The sequence below is a fragment of the Odocoileus virginianus genome, chromosome 2, assembly GCF_023699985.2.
Source record: "Odocoileus virginianus isolate 20LAN1187 ecotype Illinois chromosome 2, Ovbor_1.2, whole genome shotgun sequence".
Taxonomy (NCBI): Eukaryota; Metazoa; Chordata; class Mammalia; order Artiodactyla; family Cervidae; genus Odocoileus; species Odocoileus virginianus.
Window position 1 is genome coordinate 19,863,914 of NC_069675.1, and position 13,466 is coordinate 19,877,379.

Genomic DNA, 13,466 nt, shown 5'->3' on the forward strand with positions numbered 1-13,466 from the left:
AAACATAGATTTGGACTTTGCAGGTCTATTATACACAGATATTTTTCTGTAGGGTCTTCCCTGGTGTCTGAATGGTAAAGAATCCATCTGCCAAACAGGAGCCGCAGGTTAAGTCCCTGTGTTGGGAAGATCCCCTGGAGAAGGAAATGGCTAGCAACAACAACAATTTTTCTGTAGATACCAGCTGCTGTGCTATTCATAATCTGTGGCTGGTTGAATCCAGAGAAGCAGAACCCAGGATGAAGGGTGGACTATAAAGTGATTCCTGGAGTTTTGACTGTGGGGAGGGTGGGTAACCCTAACCCCCATCTTGTTCAAGAGCCTACTATAACTAATATTGAAACATTTTTGTTTTAGTGTCTAATAAGGTTAATATTGATAGATCACTTGGGATCCTCGGTTTTTAGGAATATCAAGGGGTCCTAAGAGCAAAAGTCCTTGAGACTCACTAACCCAGAGGTTTGACTTTGCTATTCACTTTGGACGGCTTAGATCACTCAGCACATTCATTTCAATACACCCTTTCTGGTAGACTACATAACTCCTGTTCCTCCAACTCTGCCTCAAACCAGCTTTGTCACCTTATCAGTTTCCTCATTAAGGAGGTAAATAAATTTGACAAATATTCAGTCAACTTAGATTTTTTTGAAGATTACACTTTGATAAGAGGTATAATCTCTGCTGATTCATAAAGACAATTTTTTTTTAATTTATTTGGCTTGCACCAAATTTAATTATGGCACGTGGGATTTTGTTGCGGCATGTGGGATCTAGTTCCCCCAGCAGGGATTGAACCCAGACTCCCTGCATTGGGAGTACAGAATCTTAGCCACTGGATCACCAGGGAAGTTCCTCATAGAGACAATTTTATGATTTAGCCCTGGGGTTCTTTTCTTTGCCTTCAAAGTTGAAACAAGGAACACTATGAAAAGTCTCTTATCATCCTTAAATATTTCCCTAATGAAATGAAATAAGACAATTGTGATGATCAGCTGTGGCTAAAACTACTTTGTTCCTCGAGGGAAGTATTTTAAGGGAGAATCAGTCCAAAGCTAGAGAAACATGGTGACAGTTTAAAAGAATGCCTAAGGTTGATATTGAAATTCCATCTAAAAATCTTCATTCATCTACTTAAAAAAATAATTGTAATATATAGTGGAACTATATTTAACTTTATTCTGTATTTTCCAAGTCTCCTGTAAATGTTATCATACTTTCATAATTTAAAAATAAAAAAGAGAAGGAAAAATTATTCCCTTTAGCATGAAAACTAAATGGAGATAGTTAAACCAATCTACTTTCCTCAACTCTTGACATTATTTGAGGATTTACTGTAGAGTCATGACTTAATCTCTTTCATGTCTTGAACAAAAACAAAAACACAAAAACAAAAAAAGAATGTCTAAGGTTAAAAATGGGTCCATACTTTGGGAGAGACAATATTGACTTTCATATGGAAGGATGTACTTTTAATCTTGTCAACTGCTATCCTTTCCAACACAGGCTCCACCTCCCTCTCAGGTAAATGACATAAGAACACAATTTCAGCTCTCTGCAGAAAGCTTTCCTAGTTAGTATAAAAACAGAGTTATCTAGGGTGAAACAGATCACCAGCCCAGGTTGGGTGCATGAGACAAGTGCTCAGGCCTGGTGCACTGGGAAGACCCAGAGGGATGGGGTGGAGAGGGAGGTGGGAGGGGGGACCGGGATGGGGAATACATGTAAATCATGGCTAATTCATTTCAATGTATGACAAAAACCACTGCAATGTTGTAAAGTAATTAGCCTCCAACAAATAAAAATAAATGGAAGGAAAAAAAAAAAAAAAAAACCAGCAGAGTTGGGCTGGGTCTGAGTATCTCCCCAGTGCTCCTGGCTCCCGGCCTGCCTCCTCGCCACCACAGCCTGGGTCTGACAAGATGCACCGGGTCCCACTGTCGCTGGACCGAAATGGGAGCCCGGTCCGGCCCCACTTCGCCCTGCTGGCCCGGTCACGGCCTGCAGCCCACTGTCGCCTTCCTCTTCTGTGTACTCGTCTCTGCTCTTCGCTTCAAGGAGATTCGGGCCACATACTGCGGCGTGCCGCCCATTACCTTCCGTCAGCAAGCTCAGCCATCGGCCGAGAGGTGCCCCCGCCATCGGGTGGTGCTTCTACATCGGCCTGCTCTCGGCGCCCCACTTCTTGGTGGCCTCGCCTACTGGAGCCACTACTTCAGCCACGCCTCCCGGGTCCGCGCTAGTGCCCGCCTTCCCACCTCCGCTCCAGCCTCAGCCTCGTGGAGAGCCTCACGCTGCCAGTCTTCACCTACGTCTCCTCTCCCGAGGACTTCGGCATGCCCGAGAACGCTTTCATGTGTTCACGGCCTCCTCCCGGTCACAGGCTCCTCGCCTGCACTCTGACGGCGCCAAGGGGCTCGCAGCTCCGACAGCCGGAAACAGCCGCTCTTCATCGCCTCCATCTTCTTCAGGCCGCCAGCCGTCCACGTTCGGTACAACAAGTATCGTGAGGCTGCAGTACCCACCATTTTTGCCAGCCGAGGGTACACCGCCGTCCTAACCAACATGGCAGCCTGGTGGGACTTCAAGAACCAAGAGCTGCTGGTTTCCTCCCAGCCAGCCTGAGGAAAAATGGTTCCAAGCCCTCTCTCCTGCTGGAGACGAGGCCCACTGCCCAGAAGCTGAGAACAAATACCACTCCGACCCGCTCTCACCATGTGTCCTCGCTGGGACCAGGACAAGGCTTCACCCAGCCCTGATGCCTTCTCCCTTCCCCCAGCCCAGGTGGAAGGCACAGGGGCCTTCAAGCAGCACCGCCAGATCCTGAGAAACCCCAAGAAGCTGAGCTGGCCGGAGAGCTCCACCCTCTGGTGCTAAAAAAAAAAAGAAAGTCCTGAGGTTCATAACCATGACCCCGTTCTTGGCCTTTATATAGCAACCTCTGGCTGAGGTCAGGGACCACACTGCTACCAGGAAACCAAAGCCATTTCTTGCCACAAGGTCGTTCACCTGACGTGTGTGTCTGATGGTCTGCTTTGCACATGCAGGCCTGTGACCACAGTTCTCTGCTAAGGTTGCCCGGGTGTCCTGGTCCTGACTTCACCTCTGATGTGTTGTGTGCCCTTCCCTATCTGGGGGTTTCCCAGGTGGCACTAGTGGTAAAGAAGCCTCCTGCCAATGCAGGAGACGTACGAGACGTGAGTTCAGTCCCTGGGTGGGTCAGGAAGATCCGAGGGAGAAGAAAATGGCAAACCACTCCAGTATTCTTGCCTGGAGAATTCCACAGACAGAGGAACCTGGTGGGTACAGTCAATAGGGCTGCAGAGTCAGGCACAACCAAAGGGACTTAGCACACACTTCCCTATCTGAGCTTCTATGTGTCTGCGTGGATGAAAGGGAGTAGGGGAGCGGCCTGATTTCCAGTCTGTGCTGCTTGCTGTGGAGGTGGTGTTCTATACCTAAAGCAGGAGCTGCTCCTTCTAAAATCTCTGGCTTCCAGACTCTTCCTCCTTGGCAAAGGTGTCACGTAGAGGGATCAGAGGCACAAATTCCTATCCCAGAATGGGCGCTGGTGTCCCCCATCCTCCCTACTGCCTCAAGCCCTGTGCTCTTTTGGTTGTGAATTCTATTTCAAACGAAAAAAAAATTTTTTTAATTGCCAAAGGGAAACAAAACAGCAGAAGTTGATTACACTACTACACATTAGGAAACACTTCTCAAAATACTGGATATTAAGCTCCAGCATACATCAGAATGATCTGAGAAACCTATCAGAAATACAGGTTCGAGTTCATGACAGTGTGGGGCGGGGCAACAATGTGCATTTAAAACAAGCACTTTCAGGTGACTGATTTAAAAATAAAATCATACTTTGAGAAACTAAGACAATTAAAACCACTGCTTAACTGACTACCTCCATTTTTCTAAGAATCACCCATGTATCCTCAACATCTACATGCCAAGTCCCTTTATGTGGTCTGTAAAAGGACTTCACAACCTGACCAGGGTCTTCAAAACTTTCTCTCCCCCTACTCCATCCTTCTCCACCCTACAACCACCTCCGACACTGGAACCCAAGCGGCCCACTGCTGCACTCCTCCTCTCTGCTGACCTCTTCCTTCTCCCTTGCCCGGCCTGTGCAGGACTGTTTATTCTTCACAATAGTGCAATAGGGAGAGTAGTTTCTGGCAATCTAGGCTCTAAAGCCGGTACACCTGGCTTCCAATCCCAGAACCTTTTGGTAAAAGTGGCCAACCTCTGTGAGTCTCAGATAACTCCTCTATCAAAGACTGAGGTTAAAATAGCCACCCCAAGTTTATTAGTACATCAGCACCAGCGGTATTTCGTTTCGAGGCTAAATGTATTAATTTGGTTTTCTTACCTCCTGTAAAAGCTTCAACACTAACAGAGATAACAGCTCTCCCCTCTGTTCTAAGCAGTGGTTAGCATTCCTAGAGACACAATGAATATAAGAACTCTTATCTCCTTACTGTGCAGGTCTATAAATCCAGTTCTGTAAGAACTTAAGAGTAGACACTTAATTTGAAATGATTTTTTATAGCTAGAGTTTTGGAAATAAAATTCATGTGTCAGTTTAAGTATCACCCACTCATTTTTCCAGAAATACTTTATATACATTCACACACACACACACAGAGCAGATACTTAAGAAGCTGCATTACATCAGTGTAACTTCTAAAGATAATCCAAATCCCTAAGGGTAGCCTACCCTCACTTCCTCAGTTACAAGATTTTTAGTTAATAATCGTGTTCCTTATTTTGAGGCCAAGGTGGAATAATAAAACCACTGATACTTAGGGGTCCATAGTTGCTACATAACCACCTTGCCCATCTAGAGCAGATGGTATAGCTCATCTATAGTGGATGTTTAAGTACAGAAGCTGGGTGAAGGGATGCTGTTGACCAGTCCAGCCCATGTTCAAATATTCTGTGCACTTACCATGCTATTAAAAAAATACTAGACAATATGAAAGGCTAAAAGATGCAATGAAGTATAGTTTCTTCTTTCCAAGGAATTTAGTCCTGTTGAGGAAAGGAACTCCTGATACTGTTTTTCTCCACAATGACTATCACCCTCCAAGAGTCATCATGGTTATTCTCTTCAAAAAGCAGAGAGTGTAAAGTTAAGAGTAGGTATGATTTGTAAGACAGATGCACGTTTCACAAATATCATCCCCCGTAAAAGGGATTCAAAAGAATGTCTATGAGGATTTTATGTTCTCATCCTATTCTCCTAACAACCCTGAGAGGTAGGTATTATCTCCATTTAATAGATGAAGGTGAGGCTCAACTGTTACCTAAGTGTCGGCCCAAGTTCATGAAGCTTGAAGTGGTGGTGCTAGGAACAAAGTTGTTATAACCCCAAGGTTCATCTCCTTTTCCCCTGAGTTTAAATTCAAGTATTCTTCCAGCTCCAGGTTACCCAAGCGTTTACAGTCTTCACATTTTGTGATTGCAAAGTCTAAACTACGACATTTTAGATGATCTTTCTTGCTCTGTCAGTAGCTACAGAATTTTACTCCACAATGACCACATTGTTTGCCATATAAACTTTCAGAAAGTTTAAAATTGTTATTTAAATAACAGCCCAGGTAGTACAGTGTAAAAAATCTGCCTGCCAATGCAGGAAAATTTGGGTTCAATCCCTGGGTTGGAAGATCCCCTGGAGAAGGAAATGGCAACCCACTCCAGTATTCTTGCCTGGAAATCCCATGGACAAGAGAGGCTGGTGGCCTACAATCCATGGGGTTGCATAGAGTCAAGACACGACTGAGCGCACACACAAATCACAGTCCAGATGACCCCCACACCCCATCAAAGTATGGACAAGCTTCAGGAAGTAGTTACTAGTCAATTGGCCAAATAGAGCCAGCAGATGGAGCCGCAGGGCAAACAAAACTGAGGACAAATTTTCTACAGTACCTGCTTTCCAAGCACCCTCCACGTTATCTTGATTCTCTCACCAATCCTGTGATAGTGGGGAGAACAGCACAGAAAGTAAGGTCCAAGGTCTGGCCTCTCTCCTCAAAACCCCATCTACCCTCAGAAGGGTCAAGGTAACTGCATGAGCACTGAAGAATTACTTAACAGCCCAAGAAAATGTCAGTGTTGTATGGGGAAAATGTATAATGTACAGGATAATTCTATTTTTGTGTAAAATAAAAACCATGTTTTTTGCATACACATAAAGATTTGTCTGTAAGCACAGGGGAAGTTTTCCGTAGCACACACACCAAATATATGGTTACCTCTGGCACATACAATCAAAAGGACAGGGAGATTTCCACTACTTGCTTAATATCACTTTTTAAATGTAGTATTATGGGTCATTTTCACCTTGCTTCAGTATTAACAAAACCTCTCTTCCTCACCTTTAGTAATTTTAAAATGCAGCTAAGGCAGTTTTGAGTTATGATTATCACTCGTCTGTCTGAAACTTTCCACTGACTCAAACCCCTGCTGTGGAGTGGCAGAATCCTGGTTTGCAAGCCTGAGACACCCGAGACAGCTTTTTTTAAGTGGTTTCCTACCACACGACGGTTGAACAGAAAGTACTAATGTATGTGCAAATGCTTGATTGACTATATGAAGACTGTGATTCCCCCTTCTCCCCTAAGCTTCTTTTACACTCCTCTTCAGGCACTTTTGACCTAGTCATCTCCTAGCTTTCACTGAAGAATGGTAACAGGAGCTGTATTGCCCTCAAGTATGTCAAGGGTAGGTCAATTCCTCATCCTCAATTTCAGCAAACTGCAAGTCTGGAGAGGAGAAATTCCTAAAATCTAGTAAAAGATTTAGGTAGAGAAGGTGGCATTTCTCTGTCCTGCATGAGAAAGCCCTCATGTAGCTTTGTTTGACAAAAGTCAAGTATTCCCCAAAGTTAAGTTCCCTTTCTGACAGAGGCTCCAGACTGAATCCAAGACAGTCATTTGATGAGTAAATTCTGGCCAAGTAGATGGCTGCCAGAAACAGCTGCCAGCTCTTCCAAGCCGACGTTCACCATCACCTCACAACTAGTACACAAATGGAAAAACATTTAGGTGCACAGAGCAATTCTGGCCAAAGTAGGGAAAACAAACCTCACGCAAGAATGAAACTGCTGAAACCTAAAAATGTGTGCAACAAACCCAGGCAACCCATAGTGGCAGAGAAACAGCTAATCAGAAAGCCAAAAGACTAAGCAACTGCTTGAAAACTTTCTATAAGCCCATTTTGACCTTAATGAACCATTAACAGTAACGTTATAGTGCTTTGTGGAATTTTATGGTATATTCTCAGTAAGTTTTTAACCAAGTTAAGTCCACCCCAAAAATGTTTAACCCTGCAACAATCAAACAGTGTACCAAACTCCAGCAGCAGTCACACCTACAGCAAGAGTAACTGCTCAAGCGCCCAGTTCTGGAGTAAAATGGCTAATGGGAGCCCTGCTCAAAGTTCACCAAATGATATAAACTCTCAAAAACTACCGCTATTCCATTTCACAAGCAGAATATACTTAGTGAAGCAAGGATGACTATTTTCATGAGAAATATATAAGGCAGTCAATAGTTGGGTCACAAATTACTATCTCTTCCACAAAAGTAAGTTATTTATATCTTAATGAGGAAGACAGTTTGCTATTAAAAAAAAAAAACCTTGACTTATAAATTACTAAAAAATTATACCACAGAAAATATACTAACACCAAAATTATTTCAGTAAACAGTTCGAGTTTGTCTTTAATCCCTTTTCACTGCTTCTTGCTTAACAATATTCAGTCTTCCAGCTGAAACCAAAGTGCTTTCTTGGAATCCTTAATACAATTTTATCTTTGGGGAAAACACTCTTTCCAATAAGGAATATTAAGAAATCCAACAGTCTAGATTTCACAACTCTTTTTTTAAAAAAAAACAAAAAAACAAAACAGTTACCTGTGTCTCTTTAATTTCAGAAGAATTGCTATTATACAACAAACTTTTTATTTTTTCCATTCATAAAAACAGTCCACAACATTCATAAAACATAGTAAAAGAAATGAGACACTTTTCAGGTGGATTCTCTTTAAGAACAGATGAGTTGGTAGCAGTTTAATAATAGATGGAAACAAACACAATCCATATAAAAACAGGATCTGAAGCAGGAGGGGGGAGAGATATACCAAAGTAAATTTTGAGCTTTCGGCCATGCAACTCAACATCTGAGTTCTCTTCACTTAGAAACCAAAATAGGTGCTTTAAACAGGTGTTCATAGAGAAGGCTACAAAAGTACTGCAAAATGTTAGCCTTACATATACCAGAAAAAAGAGAGAGAAACGAAAATTAATAAATCCCCTAGCTAATCACAAGTTTTCCCTGACGGAGACAGACACAGAAAAATAACTGTTTACAAGCTTAGCTTCGAGGTACAATAGCTTACAGCTCTCACATGGGTGTTCCTCACTCATGCTCTTTTCAGTATAAACAAATAGGTTTATGTAATGGAATATATATTTGAATAATTCCTTAAAAAAGAATCACAAGTTCCATTTTATATATGCAACAAATTTTTAATTATGTACTGAAAATAAATTACAGAAAATAACTTTAAAATGCAACAGAGGACAAAGTCACGATAAACATTCCCATTGAATTCCCTCGAGGGTGGGGGGTGGGGTGGGGAGTGAGACTGCAGTGCTCAGGAAGATAAATATCACAAATATATCAAAAACTTCAAATTGTCTATGCATTCATACACTGACATGAGCCACAAACATTCCTTCACAGGGACTGTACTCATTAGCCTACCACAGAACCAGATTTTGCCATAAACTACAAAACTTTTAATACAAAATTGTATTTATATATTTATAATTCATATACATGCCCTATCTGTGATTTTAGAAAATAAAAGCTACACACTGTACAGACACTCTTAACTCATAGCTGTAGGCAACATTTTTGGATGGAATTTCTCCCCCAATAAAATTAATGGCATATTTTATGTACATGAAGGCTAAACTGCATAAAGACAGTTTAGATTCCCAGATATGCATCTCGTTTTAGGGCAGGTTTATAAATTTAAAAAGGCAAGACAAATGTACACTTCAGAATCACTTTCTTAGCTACAAGAGTTGTCGTGTAATTTCTGTGAAATTTCTGATACATGCATTTATGTAATACTGGTATTGAAGGCAGTAAAGCAATATATACTTTTAATGTCGTGGCTCAATAAAGGCTTCATTGTCATTCCAATCTGAATCTTGCTACAGTGATTCATAACTTCTCTAAAAATTAAAATTTCAATGGGACATTGTGTTAAAAAGACTCTAAATAGATTTCTTAAAATATTTCCCTGAAATATCCTTTTACATAAGACAAATTTCACTAACATCAAAGAAAAAAAAAAAAAAGAATTAAACATGGCACCAGTGTGCATGATAAACTAATGCTCCTCAGCCAAACATCATGTCTCAGGAGCCATGAACAGAATGCTTAAAACCAACAAACAATTTCACACTCTGTGGCAGCCATCTGTGAAGCCAGTTATACTAAACTACTTCTACAGTTGATTGTAAACTTTGGTTTATTTTTATTTGAGTTCTCATTGTACAGCAAGCATGAAAAAAAGGGAGAGTGGAGTCCATGAGGAGATGAAGTGTCAGTCTGTCTTTAATCTGGCATGATGAGACACCTGGTCAGTCAGGCCTGCTTTGATAGAGTTTGTTACAGACTGCCTTATGTTTTCCTCCATCAAATTATCACCCAGGGGCTTCAATACCTGTGGTATGAGAAATGTGCAAAACAAATAAAAACATGAGGTAAAAAAAGAGTTACATATAAAAATAGATATAAAAATTCAATTCAAAGCAATGAAGAAAATAACCAGGAATGTGGGAAATAAAAAGATGCTTCTCCCAAAACAAAGTTATGATGCTACAAATAATGCAGTTAGACATTTTATAATGTAACAAAAATTACTTTCCTCCTATTCAAACCATTACAATTCCTATGAGATGGATGTGCAATTCCATACCCTATATGCAGCATCAAATCTGGTATGTATACAGCATTTATGCAGACCGGCCCAGACGGTCCTGCTTATTGTCCTACATGTATAAGTGTGAACACTTCAGATAGGGAAAAAAGTTAAAAATACTGTCTAATTTTTCTTCTTGTTATTGTTGGATGACAGTCTCTGTCGCTGTGCTGACGAAAGAACACGATGAACCATTCGACGTCTAGTAACTTCGAACAGTTTGGAAAACACCTAAAACATGGAGTAATTCGTTAGGAGCATGACTCAGAGGGCCTTGAATTTAAATAAAGAGTTTACTTAAGACTACAAAAATTTGAGACTTCATAGTTTCTCACCTTCCTGGGACTCCTCTGAAGCAAAAGAAAAAAGAAATGCAAAAAAATTTAGACAAGGTTTGTTGACACTGCACAGACCTTCCGCCTAGTGATCATCTTACCTCAACTATACTAAAAATAATTGTACACACTTTAGATTCTTCCATTGACTTGTTTTGTGATAGTGGCACCTCTAAAATCCTAGAAACAGTGCTGTATTGGAGATGACTGATTTTCAGAAGACACTGTACAATTATCGAAATTCCATGTGGCAGAAAATTAATAATGATTCAACACTTTTAAAGTAGATAATATTTTAAGTGATGCTGTGATAGCTTTTTTTTTTAGGTTGTGATAGCTTTTAATCCATCTTCTAACAGAACATATCAGAGGAATATAAAGAATGAACTTTTTTTAAGATATAAAAATTTAATAAATATCCAGACAGAAGCTTCCAAATCAGATCTGAACAGAGCATTTCTCTAAAGAAATATAAAATGCAAATTAATATAGTGGGTCACTGTATAAAATAATAATAATATTAGTAGAAAAATAAAAAAATTTAAAAAAAGAAAAATCAGCATCAATCAACTTCTTCAGTCTTTGACTTTAAAACCAAAACCAGCATGGACCCACATTATCTTAAATCTTCAAATAAGCCCAATACTTCATTGGCCCAGAAATGGAATCTGAAAACGCCTTTTATATTGTCCATCAGTAATAACTGTAGCTTTCATTCTTGATATGATGCTCAGGTATTTCACGATGACCATTTTAATGACAATATCCTTAAGTGAAATTTTCTGAACACAGGCAATTCCAGACAACAGCTGGCTGATACACAAGAAGGCTTTCCTTAGTAGATACTTCTCAGAGCCAACTTTGAATTCTGGTCTGAGGTAAAAAATCCTGATTTGAATTCTGGTTGAGGCAACAGATTATGATTAAGAAAAGCTGGCTCACTGTAGTATTTTGCTTTGCTCATTAGCATTTCCATAGTACAGAAGTCAAAGATTATTTGCTGTAAGAATTCCCTATAAGATTGTTCTCTGTAGTAAGTACATCAGTAAATCACTACTATCTTCATGGAAGGCAATGAAGACCTGAATATCACCCATTTTCCCTGAAATATAAGCATGCATTGCTTATCAATCCTAGTAAGAAACTTCAAAAGAACTGAACTTCCAAACTTACTTCCTAATACCTTCATAACTCTTACACTGATAATTTCTTATCTCAAAAAAAAAAAAAAAAAACAAAAGGAAAAATCCTTAGACTCTGGTCCTGCCCACTTGTCTGGTATAATCAGGCCTATAACTAAGAAACTAACCAGAGTATTACAGATATAAGTCAACCAAAGCACATTATAACTTTAAAGGAAAAAAAAACTCTTCAGTTTATACATTATATTCAGATTATGCATCTAAACAAAACAGAAAATATCCTTTTGCCATTCTCCATATAAAGAAAAAGTAGGTGTGGAAATATTGGGGGTGAGGGTGGGGAATGGGGGACTGAAGGAGAGGTGGGGAGCCACAAGGATAAGATTAGTCACTGAAAACCAAAAGACAGATACCAACCTGTTCCCATAGTGTTTCAGCAATCTGATCAATCATTGTTCCAATTTCTCTGAACTCCCCAGAGTATTTAACATATGCCCAAGTACAAAGAGACGTCAGTGCTAACCCCATGACGAGGTTACACAAGACGGCTATAGAGTTTAGGCCGACGAAGCCAGTCAGTCCTGAGATTATATACATAGCAAACATGACTGCAAACAGTGTGGCAGGGGTACGAGCAGCATAGAAGATATTTTTGCCATCATTGTGCTTTATAAAATTTGCATAGGTTTCTTCAATTTCAGCCTCAAGCTGGTCCTGATAACGACGGCAGAATTCATCTCCGCCCATTTTTTTCACTGAACGAAACTGTTTAATTGCCACTTCCTTAAGATCCAGGTGTTTTCGCTCCAGATCTGAAGGTGCAATGTAAGGCTTGTCCCCACCACATACCTGTACAGACAGTAGGACAGATTACAAGCTGGAAATAAGTCAGACTTGAAAGAAATTCCCCGATCAGTTAAGTTAAACCACCTACATGATTTAGTTTTAAATTTGTTTGTAATACTCCACACATCATCATAATCTACACATTTCTTATCTATTTAACTGACTCAGGCAAAATAAAATTTCCCAATTAACTATATACCAATAAAGACAAAAAGAATTACACTACAATCTGTATTGATGTCAGCTGACCCAGCAATACACCAAAAAAGACTGCTGGCAAGAAAGTGGGTTGGGTTAAGAGGTGTAACACATAAAAAAGGTACTTGAATATTTGAATTAGCAAGCTTAGCACAGAAATTGCTATTGGCCTTAGGACAATGTTACTAACATCAGAAGCTACTGATAATAGCACTCTGAATCATGTGTCAAAAAATATTTTAGTGCAGTCTATGTAATAACTTACTACTCTCATCCTGCACTCTAAAGATGGAAATTATAATCTTATTTTCAGTAGAGATGATAAAAGAAAATTTGGGAATGATGTAACATGACAAGGTATAAGGAGTACGAATTGGTTTGATGATTTTAAATATAGAAATCTTCTCACTCTAGTGTCTAATATAAATGTTAGTCACAAACCTGCTCCATACTTTTGCAATAGATCTCTCTTGCTCCTGCTACTGCAGCAAGATTATTAGCTTCAGCTGTCGCCTAAAAAATAAAATAAAATGTGCCAACTTTATGTGAACTATCTTTTGACTGATAGTTTAAGACAATAAATGCTGATTAAGACAATAAATTATGTACATAATCAGCATGACACAGGATACATTTTTAAATCCACAATTTACTACATGGATTTTATGAAATGCTGATTAAGACAATAAATTATGTACATAATCAGCATGACACAGGATACATTTTTAAATCCACAATTTACTACATGGATTTTATGAAAAAACAGATTAATCCACTATAAAACTGGGAAATTGCCCAAAGTAGCAAATTTTTAAAAAATCAAACAGGTTAAAATAACATTGTCCCTGAAGAATACCTTTTTAAAAAAAAAAAAGAAAGAAAGAAAGAAAAAACTATAGTCACTAGAAGTAGCTGTCACTCATTAAAATAAAG

At 39.6% G+C, this 13,466-nt stretch overlaps 1 protein-coding gene and 1 pseudogene across 9 annotated transcripts in view; one reads left to right on the forward strand and one right to left on the reverse strand.

The window, feature by feature from the left end:
- Positions 1–1,805: 1,805 nt before the first annotated feature.
- LOC110130269 (post-GPI attachment to proteins factor 2-like) lies at positions 1,806–2,622 on the forward strand (annotated as a pseudogene).
- Positions 2,623–7,924: 5,302 nt separating this feature from the next.
- Positions 7,925–13,466, reverse strand: part of ATL2 (atlastin GTPase 2) — a 69,197-nt gene continuing 63,655 nt past the window's right edge. For 7 of the 9 annotated variants that reach the window (XM_070476895.1, XM_070476913.1, XM_070476951.1 and 4 more), the window contains 3 exons: positions 12,975–13,046; positions 11,907–12,338; positions 7,925–9,754 (listed from right to left, as the gene is read on the reverse strand). In XM_070476895.1, the coding sequence (XP_070332996.1) occupies positions 9,635–9,754; positions 11,907–12,338; positions 12,975–13,046 (624 nt within the window). In that variant the 3' untranslated portion in view covers positions 7,925–9,634. Of the gene's footprint in view, positions 10,244–11,906; positions 12,339–12,974; positions 13,047–13,466 lie in introns of all 9 variants that reach the window. The other 2 variants (XM_070476905.1, XM_070476917.1) reach the window with 1 other exon arrangement.